This window comes from Ammodytes marinus, assembly GCF_949987685.1.
Source record: "Ammodytes marinus genome assembly, chromosome: 11".
Classification (NCBI taxonomy): Eukaryota; Metazoa; Chordata; class Actinopteri; order Uranoscopiformes; family Ammodytidae; genus Ammodytes; species Ammodytes marinus.
Window position 1 is genome coordinate 10,989,917 of NC_137215.1, and position 21,025 is coordinate 11,010,941.

Below are 21,025 nucleotides of genomic sequence, written 5' to 3' on the forward strand. Positions count from 1 at the left end.
TGACCCAGGATCAGTAGCTGCGCGCGGCCAAACATAACAGCATGCTAGCCCATGCCGTGCTTTAAACTGCTAACGGCCACGTCTGTGTCTGGGGCATAGATAGTATATAAAATCAACTGCCGCGGCTGGCAGTTGATGTCGGGAGCAACAGGAGGAGCAACATCGTTCGCTCTGTTCAGAGCCCGCGAGGACACAAACGTCTGCAGTTTTCAGAGGTGTGTGTGATCAGACATCAACATAACGTCGGCTTCCTGGCACAAATTAACAGTCCCCTAGTACGTGTTCGCACGTACAAACACACACACACACACACACACACACAGCGTTAACTGTAATCAAGTTATATTCAAGAATGCACAACCTATAGATTCACCAAATAAATGCCATTATACAGTGTCGTGCGAAAGTTTGTGAACCCCTTGAGCCTTTTGGAATTTTATTTATTTTAACCATTATTAATTCATTTTTTTCAATACCAGTATTTTTTATATGAAATAACAGATGTTTGTTTATCAATTCAACATTTTTCTTTTCCAGAAATCAATTGTTAAAATAGATAAAACAAATTATTTGACAAATGTTGTATGTGCAAAAGTTTGTGAACCCTAAGCTGCATTGCTTAAATCGAGCAAGGTAAACACAATCAGGTGGGCCAAATTGATTGATGAAATAGACCAATGTAATGAGAGATCTTTAGGGAAGAAATTGGGCGCCACTAGATAAAACACGGATAAAACCAGGTCAGTTTAGGCCCACCAAACTGAACCCATACAGGTCAGACATGCTAAAAGGGAAAAAAAAATCTCAGGAGATCTCAGGAATAGAGTTGTGATGCTGCACATTTGTCTGGGGACAGCTATAAATTAATTCAAAAAAAGTTTGAGCTCCATCGGTCCACCGTGAGGCAAATCATCTACAAATGGAGAGCTTTAAGAGTGACTGAACATCTGCCTAGAAGTGAACTTCCTTCAAAAATATCTTCAAGCGCCACAAGAAAAGTATTTTTTTAGTTAAAAGCCAACCCAAACATTACATCTAGTGATTTACAGACCTCTCTTGCAACATCTGGGACAGATGTGCATGGTTCCACAATAAGAAGAAAACTCAGTCAACATGGCTTTCAGGGGAGGGTTGCTGAAGAAGCCTCTGCTCTCAAAAAAGAACAAAACTGCTTGTCACAGCTTTGCCAGAGAGCACCTGGAGATACCTGAAGTCTTATTCTGTGGACAGATTAGTCCAAAATTGATCTGTTTGGTCATAACCAAAACCGCCATGTTTGGGCAAAAACGCAACTCTGCCTACCACCAACAGAACCTTCTCCCAAGTGAAGAATGGTGATGGCAAATGGTCTGCAAATCTCCAGATGTAATGTGTGGGTTGGCTTTTACCTGAAAAATCCCTTTTCTTGTGGTGCTTGAAGATATTTTTGAAGGAAGTCCACTTCTAGGCAGATGTTAAGTCACTCTTAAAGCTCTCCATTTGTAGATGATTTGCCTCACGGTGGGCCGATGGAGCTCAAACTTTTTTATACGAATGTATAGCTGTCCCCAGACAAATGTGCAACATCAAAACTCTATTCCTGAGATCCTCTGAGATTGTTTCCCCTTTGAGCATGTCTGACCTGTATTTCATCAATCAGTTTGGCCCACCTGATTGTGTTTACCTTGCTCGATTTAAGCAATGCAGCTTAGGGTTCACAAACTTTTGCACATACAACATTTGTCAAATAATTTGTTTTATCTATTTTAACAATTGATTTCTGGAAAAGAAAAATGTTGAATTGATAAACAAACATCTGTTATTTCATATGAAAAATACTGGTATTGAAAAAAATGTATTAATAATGGTTAAAATAAATAAAATTCCAAAAGGCTCAAGGGGTTCACAAACTTTCGCACGACACTGTATATAGCCTATATTTGCCCAAAGACATAGTAAAGAGGCAGACCAATTGAATTATGGTGTGGTAGGTATATTTTAGTTTGATTTAAATTTATTTTCAGTATTAAAACCATCATTTGGATTTTCAATTAATAAAAATACAAATTTTAAATGTACTATGTACATATCCACCTTCTGTCCTTTATCTTTCTGTTCATACAACAATATACAGAGAAAATTCGAATTTTTCGGGCATATTTCGAATGCTAAAATTAAACCACAGAATCCTGTGATTAATCTGATTAAAAATTGTAATCGTTTGACAGCCCTAATTTTATATATGTATATTCTTTTTTTAACTGTTTTTTTATACATTTTGATCGAAAATGCATGAAAAAAGCCAGTGCGACTGTTATACTAATATACTGTATATTACCTTAGATTATTATTACGAATGCAATGATGAAAAAAAAAACAGTATCTCACTGTTATCTTGAACTATTATGGGGGTTTGGCGTGTCTACCTGTGTGGCCCTGCTGCTGGACCTGTGTGAGGGCCCCATGGCGATGTTGACGCTGGATGAGGACTGTGTGTCTGTGGTGTTTCCCCCTTCAGCAGCAGACAGGCCCGAGATGACCAGGCCACTGGAGAAACTACGCTTCCCAAACAGCAGGCTGAGTGTGGACGAAGATGAGGAGACCTGGGGGAAAGGCATATTGCACTAATAAGTACTAATACCATACTGTGGAAAGAATAATCCACTTCTACTAAAAGTCCTGCCTTCAAGACCTTAGCCCGTGTTCACACCAGCTTTGTTTAGTGCGGTTGAAACGAACCCTAGAGCGTTTAAGCCCCCGGTGCGGTTCATTTGGGTTGGTTTGAAAGCAGTCCCAGACTGGTGCGCACTTAAGTTTAGAAGTGAACTCGGGAGCGGATCATCTCTGTTGTGAACCCCATCAGCAATTATCATCATTTCGCTGTCTTTTGCATAATGTATTTCATTAATACACGTGTTTTTAAGTTATTTATATGCTACGCCCGCTACAGTCTGTTGCTATTGTAACATGGGCTGACAGAGGAAAGTAGCACTACATTTTTCTGGCTATTAAGACATTAATCATGAAAATAACCATCCGATCCTCTGTAATGTAGGCAGGGCTGTACAGTGCGACAGTTTTGATCGCATTTGCTACTGAAATTGATCACGTGCGATGATGAATACAAGTCCAGTCGCACCAGTGCTAATGAGCAGATGCTGTCCGTCTGAGACACAGAGGAGTGTTGCACAATACTGCTTAGAGGGCTCTACATTAACACTCTCCAAATGCGGGTGAATGTAGTCTTAGGCGAGTAAGTTATTAAGTCTACCCTCCACTTTGGCTGGTGAAAGATGAGTGCTCGGGATTTGTGCTTGTGCGGCGATTATAGTGTCTAACTTCACCAACGGTTAAAAACAGGAAGGAGACGGCTCTCTTTACATTAACGCAGTCAAGTTAGTGCGTGTGCAAACAGAACATTTCCTGTGTGCCTTCACAATAAAAGTTGGTTACTAGCCAAATGCGAGTTGACTCTTATTTTGAAGCAGGTAAGAACAGGAAGTTAGCGCTTCTCAGCCCTGCAGTCAACCATGGACCTATAAAGAAAGCAGTTAACAGCAGTAACTATCTATGATTTAAACAAAGATTGACACAACCTATTTAACTTGGCCTAAATTGTATAACTATGTTTACTAATTTATTTAATAGGCTATATGTTCAATGTTTTAAAGTATGGTTTTCATTAAAAGAATGAAATGTTCTAAAAATGTTTGTTATTATTAGCCTAATATAATAATGATATGTTTATAAAAATATATAGGTATAGACATTATTTTATAGTTCTATGGGGGGGAAATAATTCTGAATCAGCAAAAAAATTGCCATTGGTAGGTTAGACTCTTTTTTCTAAATTGCAATCAGTGCACCCCTATTCATTTTTCTACAATTATTACTGCACACTAGGATATCATATTCATTGAGAATCTCAAATAAAACCAAGATGACATGCTCAAAGGTAATTAGAGCTAAATGCAAGGGTTAGGGTCATGCAAGTTTTCGATCATACTTTGTGTGCTACCAAATTTATTTTTGTGCTACTGAATTTTTTTGCTTGCTAGCACCAGTGCTACCACTTTAGAAAATAAGCGTACAGCCCTGAATGTAGGCGATGGTAGAAATCCCCAAACTGTATCAGCATTTCCGTGCACGTGACTTTTGTTTACAGTGCATAGTCCGTTTGAGTTTGGCCTTTGTGAACGCAATCCCAAACCATCTAAAAAACTAAACAATGTATCCGCTTTAAACTGGTGCGCACCAAAGAAGCAAACTATTAGGTGTGAACAGGACCTTAGATGTTCATTCGTCAAAGGTGTTGCAGTGCTTTGGCTCGTACCTGGCTGGAGCGCTGCTGATGCTGCGCGGCCTGGAGCTGAGAGCTGATCCCACCGGCCCCTGACAGACGAGGGACCTGTAGAGCGAGAAAATATTTATTCTCTTAGTAAAAATAAAAAACACACTTAAGGATGTACAGGTTAGCAAGGTATAGGCTGCATGTTGTGTTTCTGTGTATACCTGGGAGAATATGGAGGCTATGGAAGTGTTGAAGGACAGCTGGCTGTTGGACAGACGCTGGACAAGCCCGTGGGTGGAGCCTGAGTCCAGAATGGGCCCTGATTGGCTAGTGACGGGGGGACGCTGACTCTGAGGCTGCACCGACCGACTGCGGTACTCTCTCCTGGCTGCAGAAAACACACAGACAAACACAAATACACTTTTATAATCTAAAAGAAGAAAAACAAAGCTAATAAATCTCTTGTTAAAAGACATTCATGTGGTCCTCTTTGAGTCCCGTATAAAAAAAAATAAAACAGTGATAACACAAAACTAAAAGCAAACCTGTGGAACCGCTGTACCGCTGTTAAGGTTAGTAAATACAAACTACTGGTCATACCAGACCAAGTCAAGCAATAGCAACTAAGATTTCAAACTTGTCAAGGACACAGTTGTGTGTGTGTGTGTGTGTGTGTGTGTGTGTGTGTGTACCTGCGTTGTGGTGTCTGCGGCTGTGTGTGGTCCTGGCTCTGTGCTGGTAGAGGCTCAGACTGTTGGATGTGACGGAGGACGGCCGGTTGTTGCTCAGCGAGGATGAACCACCTGCACCGCAGTCCACATCCTCCATGTTCACACCACTGTTACAGCTGGTCAGGTTGTCCTTACGCACCCTGCAGAACACACACACACACACACAGCTCTGATTTATTTATTCATGCCCGAATCAGTGCAAGGGACCCATAAAAGGCCATCAAAAGTGAAGCAAGCCTGAATATTCAAGATGGATGAGTACACACACACACACACACACACACACACACACACACACACACAAACAGCCACACACACACACACACACACACACACACACACACACACACACACACACACATGAACTTCCACTCAGAAAGATGTAACGTAACTGTGCTAGCGTATGTGACACACACCAGTGCAGTCTTCCTCTTAAATGAGTTAAATGTGTTCTGGCTGACGAGGCACGGCACAGTCAATCTCCTTGGCTCCTTAGCTACTTAGCAAAATTAAGGAGACAACTTTAACTGAAACAGGATTAACAATCTAATCTAATCTGAAAGGGAAATTTTCACCCCCCTTAAGAGGCTTAAGAGAAAGCCACATGGTCTTTAAGACACACCGCACATTAGCTGACCTGCAGAGGTTAATGCAGAGCCTTTTATGATAAGCTATGCTCAAGGTAATGTGCGATTGAGAAACAAAAGAGAGGGAGAGATGAGGGAATGCTTTTCCCTTCTCCCAAGAGTGTGCACTCCCGCTGACCCTGTACATGCATTTAAAATGACATGAAGTTGGCCGACTTTTACTGAATAAGTTAACACTGTGGAGTAACCATCATCTCATACTCCCAAAAAAAATCTGTTGCACATCATCTGAACCCAAATCAGATTTTTTCAGAGCCCCTTTAATAGCTCAAAAAACATACTTCATTGTTTTATCAGCTGAACTAAGTGGATGATAACTGATAACTGTGGATGTGAGGAGCACACTGTGCACTGCGCTGTGTGCTGGAAAACTCTGCAGTTACTCAACCTAATTCAATCTATTTCGCAGGAGTGTTTGCTGCAAAGTAGATTATATTGCAGTGTTATTTAGCAACTCCAACCTTTTTCTCACATTTAACGGTATTTGTACAAGACAAAAGGACATTATTGGCGATAAACCTCAACCGAAATCGATTACATATGGCCTCTGAGGCTTGTAAAAAGTTGTTTTATTTTTTACTCCAAGTATGCAGTGCACTGAATGATACCAAACAAATGAAACACTAGAATGTGGGAAAATAATGTGATATTTATACAGTATATAAATATTTTTTTAAATATGCACGTACCTTAACCATTTAGAGCAGAGCCATGAACGAATGGCATCCAGACTTAAAGCCCCTCCTCCAATGCTGCGGAGCGTACGGTGTGTTCCCGCGTATGATGTCGTTAGTGGTGATACATACCTAAAAAAACAAACAAAGAAAAGCAAAAAACATCAACAACAAGGCACACCTGCAGACAGGTAAAATTGTCAAGTTAAATCCCTCAATCAAAACAGTTTCTAAAGCATGCAGGCTGCAAACGTGAAGCGGGCGACAACACAAAGACATTTTTCATTAATGCAAAACCTTTGAATTCACTCCTAAAAACCTTGTGATGTTGTTAGCCCCCATGCTTTACCCATCTGGTCCTGACAATGTGGCAGTAGCATAGCAGTGAATCAAACACACATACATGGGGTAGCCCAGTGGCTGGTCGCACGATGAGTTGACCATATTCCTCAGCGCCTGCTTGGAGTTCTGGATGCTGCCTCGTTCGGGGTTTCGGTTGCGTAAAAACACCAGCTCCTGCTGTTGGCCTGCCCACAGACCTCGCACACACTCCTTATTGATCTGTGTGGAACCGCCCAGACAAAAAAAGGATCAGATTATATCCAGGAGGCTTGAAGTTAAACAAGGAAGGGAAGAGAAATAACATAAATATCGGAAAAAGAACTATTCATGTTTTTCCTCCTCCATTGGCAAAAAAAAAAAAATTACAATGGCCTTCCTAGGGTGACTGGCAAAACATTTGATTGCACAAAAATCTCAATTCTACTAAAGTTACCTACTTAGAGAAAGATTAGAAACCCATACAGATAAACAGGGCTATTTTTGTGTTGCACAAACATTGAAGAAAAAATTATTTGAAAGAATAATAATAATGGATTGGATTTATATAGCGCTTTTCAAGGCACTCAAATATGCTTTACAGGGTTCCAGGTTCCATTCATTCACACACAGTCATACTGGTGGTGGTAAACTACCATAGTAGCCACAGCTGCCCTGGGGCAGACTGACGGAAGCTGCCATTCAGCGCCTACGGCCCCTCCGACCACCACCTCAAACATACAGCAGTCATACACATTCACACGATAGAATAGTCTGACATCTTTGAGATTAAGCTCATATGGTATCTGGCTCATATTAAGTTCATATGGTAAAATCAATAGAGATAAAATAGATAATGAATAGACATTGTTACATGTATTATCAATTAAAAGGAACTGGCAAAAAAAGTAATGGGCTAATGTTATTTGAAATGACTACCGTATGAGTTTAATAACTTATACGCTGAAGGAATAAAGGATTTGGCGTATTTGTTAGTTCTCCTTAGAGGGACATGGTAACGGCACATAGGATCCCCCCCCCCCCCGGACACGTCAACACCTCCCTCACCTTGATGACCTTGAAGCTGAGGTGGCGTTTGTACAGCATGATGATCTTGTATTCATCTGTTCCGTCGTCGATCATGTGCCTGAGTGTGAGCAGCGTGTCGCGGCTAGACAGCACCGCCTTGCGCCACGCCGGGTCGCTCTCGTGGCAGATGACCAGGCTGCTGCGGTAGTTGGTGATGGCTTCGTACAAGATGGACGCCTCCTCCGTCTCCTCCAGGCAGGTGAAGTGATCCTGGAAGGGCAGGAATTGAATGAAAGAGCAAAGTAGAATTGGATCAGATTGTAAGGGGCATGAGAAAAAAAAGGCCGATGCGAAAATACTTTTTTTAGAAAATGTTATATGATGCAAAAATCAAAAAAGGAAAGTAGACTTAGCTAATTTAAAGCTACAGTGCGTAACTTCAGTTTCCTCCATGAGGATTTCTGAGTGATTACATCAACACTGTTAGTGCATGTACATGATTTGGTGATCAGGCGTGGATTTTATTACTTCTACAACTTAAATATTTCTTGTGCGCTTCTTGGCAATTTTTTTCTGAACTCCTGCGCCAGTGTGGGGGGACAACACCAGTTTTTAATTGCAGCCATATATATATATATATATACAGAGATAGTTTTGTGGAGCTGATAGGCTTGATAAACTTGTTTGGCTATTGCTTGTATGTAACCGACATTAATTTATATGAAAAAAGTTACGCACTGTAGCTTTGACTGCATCGAACAGACAGGAAGTATTTTTTTCATTCCCAGCAACAAAAGCATAGTACACTTCACCTGATGCAGTTTGAGACTCATTCTGACTGCGGGAGCCACCACCTTCTGCAGGAGGTCCAGGTCAGCGAAAACCCACTCGTCTTTGGTGGCGATGCGGAAGTCCCCTTTAAACAGGGTGTTGAAACCGTACAGAAAGGATTCCAGACTTCACGGAGCAAGAGAGAGAAAGAAAGAGAGATTGTGCAGCTAAAAAGTATTCTTAGACAAAACGTCACGAGTGCAGTGACAGAAATGTGTTCGAATGTATGTGTATGGTTAAAGATTTAGCTGTCAATGCCCCCTTATGGTGTATTGGTCAAACTGCAAGTAAATATCTGATGCTACTGTTTTTACACAACCTATTTTTCAGCTCCTTTGCAAACAGTTAAAATTTACAATTATGTGTAAAAAATGCAATTAAAAAACAAGAAACTGACCTTCAAACTATCTATTCAACGTCTAAATGTAATCATGACTGCAGAAGAACATTTGGATATTTTCCTGGTTATATTTTATTTATTTATTTTTGTTAATCAAAAAATCTCAAACTAGTCTCAAAGGGCTTTACAATTTGTATGACATCAGGAACAAGATATATTTAGTTATCTGCTGAAGAAGCACTTTAGACAAAAGGGAACATTGCATAAAAACACAATTAAAACAATAAGGCCACTTATATATAATTTTTAAAAAAAACTGAAGTTAGAAATATATATATATATATTTTTTTTTAAGTCAAATGAGAGTTTACATGTCCTCGTGATCTATTACATTTCAAAGAGTTTTTTCAGTCCGTGCATTAATTTACTGATGTCTCGATTTTTGCTTGAACAGGGTTTACCTGTTGGACATGTTGTGTGATGCTGTGCCGAGGGACCTCCTGCCGAGGACGGAGAGAGCGTAACACAGAGTCACCAATGGAGAGTCTTCATCACTGTCTACAGGCTGGACACAAACACAAAGAGAAGGCAAGCATGAACTGGCTTATGGTCCACAGATTTTATAAGAAATATCTGCATTTATATGAAGTGATCAAATGTTTTATGTGTGACAATTTGCAACTTTAAAAGGAGGTGTAATATTATTTTATTATTGTGATGCAATTTCTTTTCTCTCCTTTTGCCCATTTCACATTCCTGAATACATAAAAACAGTAGAGCTGAAATAAATTGTGTATTGACAAAAAATCAATTAGCAGATTAAAGATTTACAGTATTTAGTGATAAATCATTTAATATGAAATAATGTCATACATTTACTGTCGCTTTTCTCAAATATAAAAATGTCTCCCTAATGTTTCCCTAACTTTCTGAAAATAAACAGAGTATTTAAGGTTTTGGATCGTTGTTAGGACAAAATAAGGAATTTTAATACTGAACGAAAATAAAAATAATAAGTTGCAGCCCGATAAAACAGCACAAACAGACAATTCCCCCCAGCTGCTCTTACCCATAATGCAGTTTGATAGAATAATCTTTAAGTGAACTTTAAACATACCTCCTCCATCTTGCCGGCGCAGTGCTGGACCCACTCCAGGTAGACGTTACAGAAGCTGGCGCGCGTCACCCCCTGCAGACAGTGCACATAGTCTTCATCGATTTTCACGCTGAAGACCTGAGGGTCTCTCTCGATGTGGTGCCACTTGGTGTAGGACTGCAGCGCCTCCTGGATGGCAGCATCCTTCAGCCAGGTGGACAGCTTGGGAGAGTGGATCAGGTAGTAGATGATACTCTGAGGGGACAGGGGAAAGAAAGAAATATACTGTATACTAATATAATAATAATGACTTCATTCAGGACACAATGGATGGCCCATTGCACAGTACACAAATGTTAAATATACAGAAATATAACAATACACATATATTGTACAATTTATATATATTTAGAAGGTCATCAACCATCACCTGCAGTATACAAACAGGAGCGCCCATGTCTCCACAATCTGGATGAAAACCTGACCGAGCTCAACCCAGGGTGGACTGAAACCTGAACAATACAGTTTTCCGAAACTACCGACATGCACATAAATTGATATATATGATATTTCTTGTAATGGCAGGACAGTTAGGCACACCAACATTTACAAACATCTGGCTTGCACTACACCATCTTTTCCTGCAGTTTCAGGAGCAGTCTCATGACATCATTATACGCCTATATACATTTAGTTTCTGCATGTTGCTTTTTCTGAACGACCTCCACCAGTTTATGCAACTACTATGTATATGTATAAGTACATATTTATAATGCTAACCACTCATAACTCATAATTCACATCAGCACATATCATATATACAGTTTTTGTTTCAAATTATTCTATTCCATGATGTACAGTTAATTACTATATTTCCTTAGGAAGGTTATTATTATTGTCTTATTATTTTATTTGTATTAACATGTACAGTATTCTATTTTGTCAACATTACATGTTTTTGCATTTTACTTTATATTTACAGTATGTCACCCCATATCTTTACACTTACATTTGTATCTGCACTATATGTCGTATGTCTGCACATTACTTTTGTGTTTATTTAGGTCTCAGGGTGTGTTTCTACATTTTCTTCTTTTATATTGCATTGTTGGAGGGAGCCAGAGACTCATCTCATTGCCAATGACTGCGTGCATATGACAAATAAACAATCTTATCGGATGAATTTTGGGGTATGGAAGACTAAAATCAGACATTCTAAAAGAAGGAAAGCTAAAGTAAAAATAAATGGCTCCTCCGGTTACTTTTGGCTGGCTGCCGTTTGTAATAATAATTAATGCATAACATAAGCGTTTATCTGCCAATCAAACCGTTTAACCTGTTGGCCAGGGAATCTTTAAAAGCCTGTTGAGACAAGTGGAATATACCATTTCCACTCAGCCCCTGAAGAGAAGGTGATCGAATATGTCAAGGGGTTGATGCATTATTAAAGCTGCACTTGGGTAGGTACTTCTACATAACAGTGACTCTTAAAATCAATGAACAGAAGAGAGATAACAGGAGGAGTATGATCAGCTGTTCTGACCGGAAGAGAAAAAATAGTGAGTCCATATGTTTCTCTGCAGTGAGTGGTCGCTTGCTGACAGAATTCCTCAAGGGGGGCGACAGAAAATACACACTATAGCCATTATATGCACACATACTGTATACACTCAACAAAAATATAAACGCAACACTTTTGTTTTTGCTCCCATTTTTCATGAGATGGACTTAAAGATCTAAAATTCATTCCAGATACACAATTGTACCATTTCTCTCAAACATTGTTCACAAATCTGTCTAAATGTGTGATAGTGAGCACTTCTGCTTTGCTGAGATAATCCATCCCACCTCACAGGTATGCCACATCAAGATGCTGATCTGACATCATGATTAGTGCACAGGTGTGCCTTAGACTGTCCACAATAAAAGGCCACCCTGAAATGTGCAGTTTTGTCTCACAGCAAAATGCCACAGATGCCACAAGCATTGAGGGAGCGTGCAATTGGCATGCTGACAGCAGGAATGTCAACCAGATCTGTTGCTCGTGCATTGAATGTTCATTTCTCCACCATAAGCCGTCTCCAGCAACTTCGCACAGCCATTGAAGAGGAGTGGACCAACATTCCACAGGCCACAATTGACAATCTGATAAACTCTATGCGAAGAAGATGTGTTGCACTGCATGAGGCAAATGGTGGTCACACCAGATACTGACTGGTTCTGAGTCCCCAGACCCCCAATAAAGCAAAACAATGCACATTTCAGAGTGGCCTTTTATTGTGGACAGTCTAAGGCATACCTGTGCACTAATCATGATGTCAGATCAGCATCTTGATGTGGCACACCTGTGAGGTGGGATGGATTATCTCAGCAAAGCAGAAGTGCTCACTATCACACATTTAGACAGATTTGTGAACAATGTTTGAGAGAAATGGTACAATTGTGTATCTGGAATTAATTTTAGATATTTAAGTCCATCTCATGAAAAATGGGAGCAAAAACAAAAGTGTTGCGTTTATATTTTTGTTGAGTGTATGAAGCAGCATACCTTTAGGTAGTATGTGATGAGCAGCTTCCGGAGATCATAGACTTGCAGCATGGTGGCGGCGTTGTTCTCGCTGATGCTGTATCCCTCCAGCAGGTACTTGGTGGCGGTCACCTCCCAGGCCAGCCAGCGCAGGTTGAAGGCCGCGTTGCATGACAACATGTGGGGCAAGTGACCCGGCTCACAGCAGCAGCACGCGTCATCCTCCTCCACGCCCTCTGTGATGGCCTCCACCTCTCGCTGCTGGCAGTATGTACCTGCAGTGGACAGGGATGGAGGGGAGCAGTCAATTAGATTCAATTCAATTCTATGACCTTTATTTCAACTGGTGAGACACTAAGGGTGGCCCTCATTTACAGTGACGACAAGCAAGAAGAAATACAATGAACACAATAAAACAAGCATAAGAAATAATGGACAAAGGAAAACGGAGATATAAAGAAAAAAGTACAAAATTGGGTTAACTAATGAAAGGGCAAGAAATTCAATTAAAACAGTTACAGTGAGATGTGTAAAATTCAGAAACCATAGTTATACACATAGCAAGAGTAGGACGAGGAGTCATTTTTAAATTGCTTTGCAGGGTATTCCATGAATGTGGAGCACTAAATGAATAGGCAGTAATTCCTAGGTTGGAAAACATCTGGTGTATATACATAGCCTAGGCTCTGCAAACTGGTATGTAAACATAGGGTATGTAAACAAAAGGGGCCCACTGTGGCTAGCAGCATGCCTCTTTACATCTGCCTAGGCTTTGCACACTTGTTTGTTTTTTTCAGTGCACAGTATGGACAGGTAGCAGATCGTGAGGCGATATTCACTGATTTGGACACAAATAAATGTTGAATTGCTGACTCTACCTTTAATTAATACCTTTAGTTAAGTTAGCTTGTGACTCATTCAGAGAGAGAGAGAGAGAGAGAGGGAGAGAGAGAGATGGGTAGATTTGTAGAGACGGTACAAACTTGTACCTCTGAACTCCAGGCCCCTCAGCTGGAAAGTGACAAGGCCGTTGCCGATCTCGATGAGGTGGACCAGGGCGTTGAGGTAGTCAGACGCCAGGATGAAACAGTCTCCGGCGCTGTAGTTGCCCCAGCGACCCAGCATGAGGTCGCCACAGAGGGAGTGCTGTAGAGAGCGCGTCAGGTACTCGTAAAAGATGGAGTTTAGGTTGCTGTCGTCACACCCTGCGAGAGACAGCGTACAGGCAGGCAGATAGATGGGATAGGTGCCAACAAAGGATTAAAACAGAGCTAAAAAGTACTTGTGGTTTGGCTGCTTCTCTTCCCTTATTGATTCTACACTACACGTTAATTTATACCTTCAGTGCTAAGAACACAAAGAAAAACTGCTTTGATCTTGTCTTTACAATATTGTCACAATGGAGATATTTAAGAAATAAATTATCACACAAATAGTAATCCTAATTTTTTCAAGAGTTTTAAATATAATCTTTTAAAGGACTGCTCGATTTGAAAAGGTTTCAAGAAAAGATGCAGCATGTTACTGATGTGAGTGTAGTTAGAAAGAACGCACCTGTCTCCTTATCCACTTGGGACACCAGTCTGCTGTTTGAGTTGTCGATACGCTTTGTACTGCAAGGGACGGGTGACAAGACAGTAAAAACCATAAAATAAGCCTGTAAAGCATTCCGAAGTATTTTTTATGTAAAATAAACTTCAAATCCTTTGTGGACTGTATTACCGTTGTAAAATGTACCATAAAAAACACCTCCACAGACACTGTGACATAAAGATAATTTTCAATCCAGACAACTACTGTCTAAAATCACATTGATCTGTCTCCAGAAAGAGAGGATGGCCATATATATGTGAATGCCCTGACCTTCTGCTCTTACACAAACAACAGCGTCTAAATATAGTCCCAAACTTCTCCATGTGAACTCACTGAAGTCTGCACACAACAGAGAGGTGCAGGAGTATTTCTGGAGTGTGCTTTCAGAGAGCTGACACACAAACAGTCTCACATCAATAAGTAAGAGGGAACAGAGGGGTAACGTTGCATAAGGGTGAGCGAGATATGGAGGGAGATGAAATGGTGCAATAGTTTGGGACTATTTTGAGCTGTGAAATTAATTTAAGAAAACTTGGTGCGCTATTGAGTATTTATGCTAGTTCGGGACTGTGTCAACATTAACTACCGTACTCATGCCCATAGTGATGAATCATTTGCTCACACATGAGCAAATGATTGCCCCACACACCTCTAGGCTGTTTACTCTCACTCACTCACTCCCTTTGTATGTGGCCTTACTTGTAGTTTCGTTCCCAGAACTTGATTGGTCGCGGGTAAGCGGAAATGAAGATGGCGCTGCCGAGGAAGGGAGCCAGTGGTGTGTAGAAGACGGTGGTGAGTAGAGTCTGCAGCAGCAGCATGGCTGAGTCTGGAGACACACACACATCAGTTAAGGAAAGAAAAGCTGGTAAGCTGATCAGACTAACATCCACACACACACACACACACACACACACACACAGGCCTTAGAGGAAGGATACGAGGCACAGCAAACGGCTGAGCAAAGGCATGGAAAGCGCTGCCCCAGGCGATCTGCCAGGGAGCGATGTAAACCAGGATGAAGTGGAGCTTCAGCAACAGCTCACGCATCTGGACAGAAACAACAACAAAACCAAGCAGTAGTTGTATCAAATGAATACTGTAATATTTGCTGTTAAGAGTCTGTCACTTAACTCAACTAACCACAGACAAAAGGCAGTGTCATCATTCATGTTTTCCAACAGTTACATTATACCCTAATTCTGTCAACAGTCGGCTTTGCTAGTTCAACACACATAAATACACAAAAAAATAAAATCGTGTCACCAATACAAAGTAAAAAGAAAATAGGGTTCGGTTGCTTTTTAGCCAGCTCACAATGGCAGACAGTTTTCATTACTGAGCTTTATCACTGCTTTGGTATTGCAAGTAGAGGTATTCAACAAGGATGACATATTAGGGCTTTTGTAGGTGATCAATAGTATATAATGTAGCTAATAGACTGTAAAACAGACCTTGCTGCCTACACGGCACATCCCCAGTCTCAGAAATAATATAGCGTGCTGCCGGACCATACTACGTGCTGTGGTTTGGTGTGGCTGTGTGAGACTATCTACTCCACAACTTTATTAGTTGACATCTATTGGTCTCTGTATCCATTAGGCATCACATGCCTCTAAATCAATCTATCTTTTAGATACATCTCTATCTATCTATCTATCTGCACACTAATGTATTCACATACGAAACCCTTTGTCTCTCACCTTGTGGAAAACAATAGACATGATAAAGAAGTCCAGCAGGAAGCTCTCTGAGAAGTGTGGACAGTCGAAATGGAAAAAGACCAGAGTGAAGAGCAGGGTGAGGAACTGGAAGCTGGGGTCGCAGAAGGATGTACGCAGGAGTTTCAGTCCAGCAACCGTCGTCAGGAGAACATCACAGCTGAGAAGGTAGAGGAAAGACTTTACAAAACGCACTCTGATGTTCAGACTGACACTGCAGACATCTTTAAATGGTACGCGTGGGGTGTTGCTGTGTGTCTGTGTGGTTTCATGTGTCCACTCACTGGATTCCCAGTTTCTTGCGGTGACTGAGGGCGAAGCCGTCATTGGTGAGCGCGCTCAGTACGATGGCGGGGTACACCACATACTTCTCAAAGCACAGGAGCCCCACGTACAGTCGCTCAAACCACATCAGCACCGCGTCTTCTGTAACACAAGACCACAAGCAGATCAGAATCACAGCTTTCTGAAGCACACAGAGACCTAGTTTAGGCCAGGGTTTGTAGAAGTTTTTGTTTGTTATTAATGGCTGTTTAGTAATGGAAATGACACTGAAACGTTGTGAACTTGAAGACAAGATGGTCATGTCAAGGAGGCCAGGTTTTTTAGCCTCATTGCTTATTAGTCAACTGAATATTTCAAAAACTACTGATAAGATCTCAGTGAGATTTGAAGTTTTGGCTAAATGTGATGGCATTTTCATCAGTGTGTGGTGCAACATGATAACTCGCCATCACTTGGTGGCCTTATTATCAGACAGAGTCTAAAGCCACGCTAGCTGCCCACCAAGGCTTTACTTGGGCACAGCAGTGTTTTGAGCTAAATGCTAATATCAGCGTGCTAACATGCTCACAATGACAATGCAAGCAGGTCAAATGTTTACCATGTTCACCAACTTAGTTTAGCCTGATAGTTATTTCAGTCCGGGCCAAAGTGGCGGACCTACAAAGTGACCCTTGCCCTCCCTATAGATCCACACTGCGCTGCTAAAAGGAAATAAGCATGCTGACCTCTGGGTTCAAATTGGTGGTACTCCTTGGTCTTGAGGACCGGATGGGAGATCCACAACCAAGGGTGATGCTTCCTCAGCTGGGGGATGAGGTAGTGGGTTACAAAGCCCACTGTCCCCGCCAGAGCGTACAGCACAATGGTGACAAAGGGCTGGACACAGGTCAATACATCACAAAGGAGAGAGGATGAAAACGAAATATTAGACCCAAAACACTGGAGTCAGCATTCCAGCAAAAAGTGTAGATGGCAGCGCACAGAAAGGGGACGAATTGTAGAATCTCACCTTGAGCGACAGAAACACGGTGCTCGCAGTGAGGGCGAAGGTGAGTATGTAGGCAACAGAGCACACCACCACATCAGACAACAGAATCTCCTTCTGCATAAAACAAAGGAGAGAACAAGCTGCAGTCAATGATAATCCAAACTGTATGAATAACGCATTTATTAACCAGACTAGTTAAGGTGTGTGATTATGTGTGGCTAATCTCTTTTAGCCTTCAATGTTTAAAGCTCAAAAAGGCAGTAGCTGGAGAAAAGTTAAGAGCTTTACACTTCCTGTTAATAGTCTAAAAAGGCGGTAGGGGCCTTGTTACCTATGATGCATAATTCCCTGTATATGATAAGCTGTATGTAATATTGTGAGCTCACATGAGCTAATGTGGCTCTGGGTTTGCTGCAATACAAAACAATAAGATAAAACGGTGCATAGAATGCTCACAGGGGTCAAATGAACACTGGAAAAGAGCTAAATCCTCAAAATAGATCATAATAAAATGAACCAGTACTCATCATTTTTCCCAATGAGAACATTATTGATCGAACTTTGCATATTTTGTCTACATAATCATGTTTAGTCACCATGGAGTTCTGCAGTTTCTCAGGCAGCGGGTCTTTGCTCTCCGTGTCTTCCTCCTCCTCTTCCTCACTCTCCACCAAAGCGGGCATTATCTTTGACTTGATCAGAGACCTGTTAAGGAAAACGGCACATCCGTACAATGATATGATCGTATGTGTTGATTTTTTTATTTTTATTTTTTTACAAACTTTAATACAACTGACAACTTGATAAAATGTGTTTGAAACTACTTTTTTTAGTCACAATTTACTTGAGTGAAAATACCTCATCTTGTAATAAAGTGTAAAAATGTTTCATTGATTGTAGAATATAGTAATCCACCATATTTCCATTCAGTACTTCATGCCGATATATTCTGCTCTCTTTTTTCCATAAATTTCCCTAATCTCTAATACAGTATAAAGACAATTACATGGAATTAAGTGTGTGCATGCAAACACAAGCACACACACACACAAACACACACACACACACACACACACACACACACACACACACACACACACACACTGCTGGTACTCACATTAGTACAGTGGGGTCACTGCTCTGACGACTGAGGTGGTAGGAAAAGACCACCAGAAGGCCACAGAAACCAGAAAACAGTGCTGGGGTGTGCTGCTCGTCCCACGGCTCCTGTAATCACACACACACACACACACACACACACACACACACACACACACACACACACACACACACACACACACACACACACACACACACACACACACACACACACACACACACACACACACACACATACACACACACCGGTATGAATCACACCATCAAGCGGCTTCACAGCCGGAGTCAGCTGCTCAGATTTTCACATCTTAAAAGCTTGTAGTCGTTTTTTTTTAAGGATGACTAGCAGCGCATCGACTGGCTGCCTGCTATTTATAACTAAGCGAATGAGCACATTTTCACTTCTTAGCTCTGAGGAAAGGATGCGAGCAGAAGAAAAGGAGGCTGTATTCACATCTCCAACCTATGCTCTGTTTTGTTTAATAGCTGGTTCATTTTTTACCTTGAGCGCTCCGAAGCAGAATCCATAGAGCAGAGACACAGTTAACAGACTGCGTAGGATGCTGTAGACCGCAGAGACCAGACTGGTGGCAGCTTGAGACACAAAAAGTGGGGGGAAATTAATGTGGTAGAACTAAACAAATGATAAACAAAGCTAAGCGTGTACTGTAAATCTGTAAACGTTTAGTTTTTTTTTTAAATCAATAAGATTCACAGTTAATTAAAGGCCCTGAATATTGTATTTTATTAGTCAGCTTTTTATTACTGAAAGCAATTGGTGTTTACAAATAAACACACAATTATAGACATTGAAGAGTTTTGGACATTTCACTTTTTTTCTGAGTAGCTTAAGAAGTTTTTTGTTGTTGATTGTTCTCAGTTATTTGATGTTATAGATAAAAACTTAAAATGAATGCGATCAAGTTGCTTTAGGCTTTGAATACGAATTACACACACTGCACTCAAGCCAGAGCCATTCAGAGTTTACAGAAATAACAAAATAAATCTAATAATTAGCATCCACGCACGATCTCCATTCATTCAATTCAATTCAATACACGTCATTTGTCCCTGATGAACAATAAAAAGGCACGTCGAGTAGCATCAACACATCAACACATAAACATGACTCATATAAAGACAATGTAAAAAGATGCATACTTAATGCTGTGGTGTACTAACCTGTCCCTCCAAAGAGGTGCATGTCAATCTGCTCCAGCAGGTAGATGGTGAAGGTGTTGATCTGAGGGAAGAGGCCCACCAGGAAAGTGATGGGGAAGCAGTAGGTAAAACCTGTTTTTACGCAATCAAACAGAAGACACCTCTTAGTATCTGAATGTTTTGAACAGGGAATAACAAAAAAGCCATATCATAAACAATAGCAATGTGTTCTTCCCTACCCACTAGCAGGTCCCTTAGGAAGTGCAGCGCGTCGTGGCAGACTATGGTGACTCCGTACAGGGTGAAGACGGGCAGGTCCTTCCTCCTCAGCAGCTGCTCCAACAGCCAGATCAGAGTGCAGAAGATACAGAAGTACGCCGCTCGGCTATAGGCCACAAGCTGGTTGTGACCCTGGAGAAACACACACACACATGAACACACACACACACACACACACACACACACACACACACACACACAGGTAAGGATGATGCAGCAGTTCACTATGTCATTATCTGCCAAACTAATATCTGTGGGAATCACAGTCACAAACACTGGTAGAAAGTTTGGGTCAGGTTAAGTAGCGCAGCAAAATGTTTAATTGGGAAAAGGGAACTGTTTTCAAATCCATGAAATCATATGCAAAAGACTGACAACATGCATCAGTAAAAAAAGAACAAGCTCTAACTGACCAACAGGGAAGATATTGCTGTAGAAGTATTTTTTATTAAAGAAGAATCCTTTTGTTTTGTTTTGCCTTTACTCTTCTGAGACTCGGTTACAAAGTAACATCAAACTCACATGTGTTGGTGAAGCTGCATCTGGTTGAACACTCTGGAAAACAAAACACAGAGGGGACAATATTGAATCACCATCCATTTGTAGATAAAAATAAGAAGCGGCAAATACAAGGTCGGTTTTACTTTTTCCCGTATATTACGTCAATGTGGTGCACATACTCAGCTCACATATCATTCAATCCTTAGCTTTGATTTTTCCTCACAGTTCGGTCCAAACAGGTCAACAGTAAATATTCAGGTAAACTGTTCAAAGCCATGGTTACACGGCTTATCATTTATTGGCTGCAAACAGGAGGTAAAGTTTAGGTATTATCCACCTCCTTCCTAGCTCCGAGATTTCGTTTTCTTATTTTCTTATTTTTTTTACCTTCAGTAATGAGTACTGGCAGCTGGCAATGACCAGGCAGAATTGGAAGACCCAGAAGTCTTTGAAGCAGCCGTCGTTGAGAAGCACAAATCCCAGGAAAGAAACCATGAAGGCCATGAGGACTGCTACTAGGTTCTCCAGAAGATCCTGGTTTCTATACGTACACATAGAAAGACAAACGAGAATGTCAAAGTAGTGTTTATATACAATGTACCAACAATAAAATGACATTAATGGAAGGAAAGATACTGTAAGATGTACTGAAGGTTTATAGTTTATTTTCTAAATAAGATGTGTTTCTCTTTCAATGTAAAAAAGCGACTGGTGGCTGCTACTTTTTTATCTGTTCTGGACTATGGTGATTTGTTATATATGCATACCTCTGTTCAGTGTCTTAATATGATTTACTCAGCGTACCATTCATCCCTGAGATTCATCACAAACTGTAAGGCTCGGACTCGCCACTGCCAGTTGTACTCTCGGGTAGGATGGCCTGCTTTGTCCACTCGTAGGCTCAGTCACTATTGC

The 21,025-nt window shown here is 41.0% G+C and overlaps 1 protein-coding gene across 2 annotated transcripts in view; it reads right to left on the reverse strand.

Moving 5' to 3' along the window:
• pcnx2 (pecanex 2) overlaps nucleotides 1-21,025 on the reverse strand; it is a gene marked incomplete at both ends in the record, with an annotated part of 35,637 nt that overhangs the window by 1,955 nt on the left and 12,657 nt on the right. For both annotated transcript variants that reach the window (XM_080036519.1, XM_080036518.1), the window contains 26 exons: nucleotides 2,406-2,582; nucleotides 4,313-4,387; nucleotides 4,492-4,658; nucleotides 4,963-5,141; nucleotides 6,338-6,454; nucleotides 6,726-6,883; nucleotides 7,709-7,939; nucleotides 8,482-8,626; nucleotides 9,302-9,405; nucleotides 9,958-10,191; nucleotides 12,485-12,738; nucleotides 13,453-13,668; nucleotides 14,018-14,076; nucleotides 14,756-14,885; nucleotides 14,998-15,106; nucleotides 15,760-15,937; nucleotides 16,062-16,203; nucleotides 16,788-16,938; nucleotides 17,072-17,164; nucleotides 17,647-17,755; nucleotides 18,168-18,277; nucleotides 18,672-18,763; nucleotides 19,352-19,462; nucleotides 19,570-19,741; nucleotides 20,132-20,164; nucleotides 20,498-20,651. In XM_080036519.1, coding sequence (XP_079892645.1) covers nucleotides 2,406-2,582; nucleotides 4,313-4,387; nucleotides 4,492-4,658; nucleotides 4,963-5,141; nucleotides 6,338-6,454; nucleotides 6,726-6,883; nucleotides 7,709-7,939; nucleotides 8,482-8,626; nucleotides 9,302-9,405; nucleotides 9,958-10,191; nucleotides 12,485-12,738; nucleotides 13,453-13,668; nucleotides 14,018-14,076; nucleotides 14,756-14,885; nucleotides 14,998-15,106; nucleotides 15,760-15,937; nucleotides 16,062-16,203; nucleotides 16,788-16,938; nucleotides 17,072-17,164; nucleotides 17,647-17,755; nucleotides 18,168-18,277; nucleotides 18,672-18,763; nucleotides 19,352-19,462; nucleotides 19,570-19,741; nucleotides 20,132-20,164; nucleotides 20,498-20,651 — 3,700 coding nt within the window. The remainder of the gene's footprint in view (nucleotides 1-2,405; nucleotides 2,583-4,312; nucleotides 4,388-4,491; nucleotides 4,659-4,962; nucleotides 5,142-6,337; nucleotides 6,455-6,725; nucleotides 6,884-7,708; nucleotides 7,940-8,481; nucleotides 8,627-9,301; nucleotides 9,406-9,957; nucleotides 10,192-12,484; nucleotides 12,739-13,452; nucleotides 13,669-14,017; nucleotides 14,077-14,755; nucleotides 14,886-14,997; nucleotides 15,107-15,759; nucleotides 15,938-16,061; nucleotides 16,204-16,787; nucleotides 16,939-17,071; nucleotides 17,165-17,646; nucleotides 17,756-18,167; nucleotides 18,278-18,671; nucleotides 18,764-19,351; nucleotides 19,463-19,569; nucleotides 19,742-20,131; nucleotides 20,165-20,497; nucleotides 20,652-21,025) is intronic.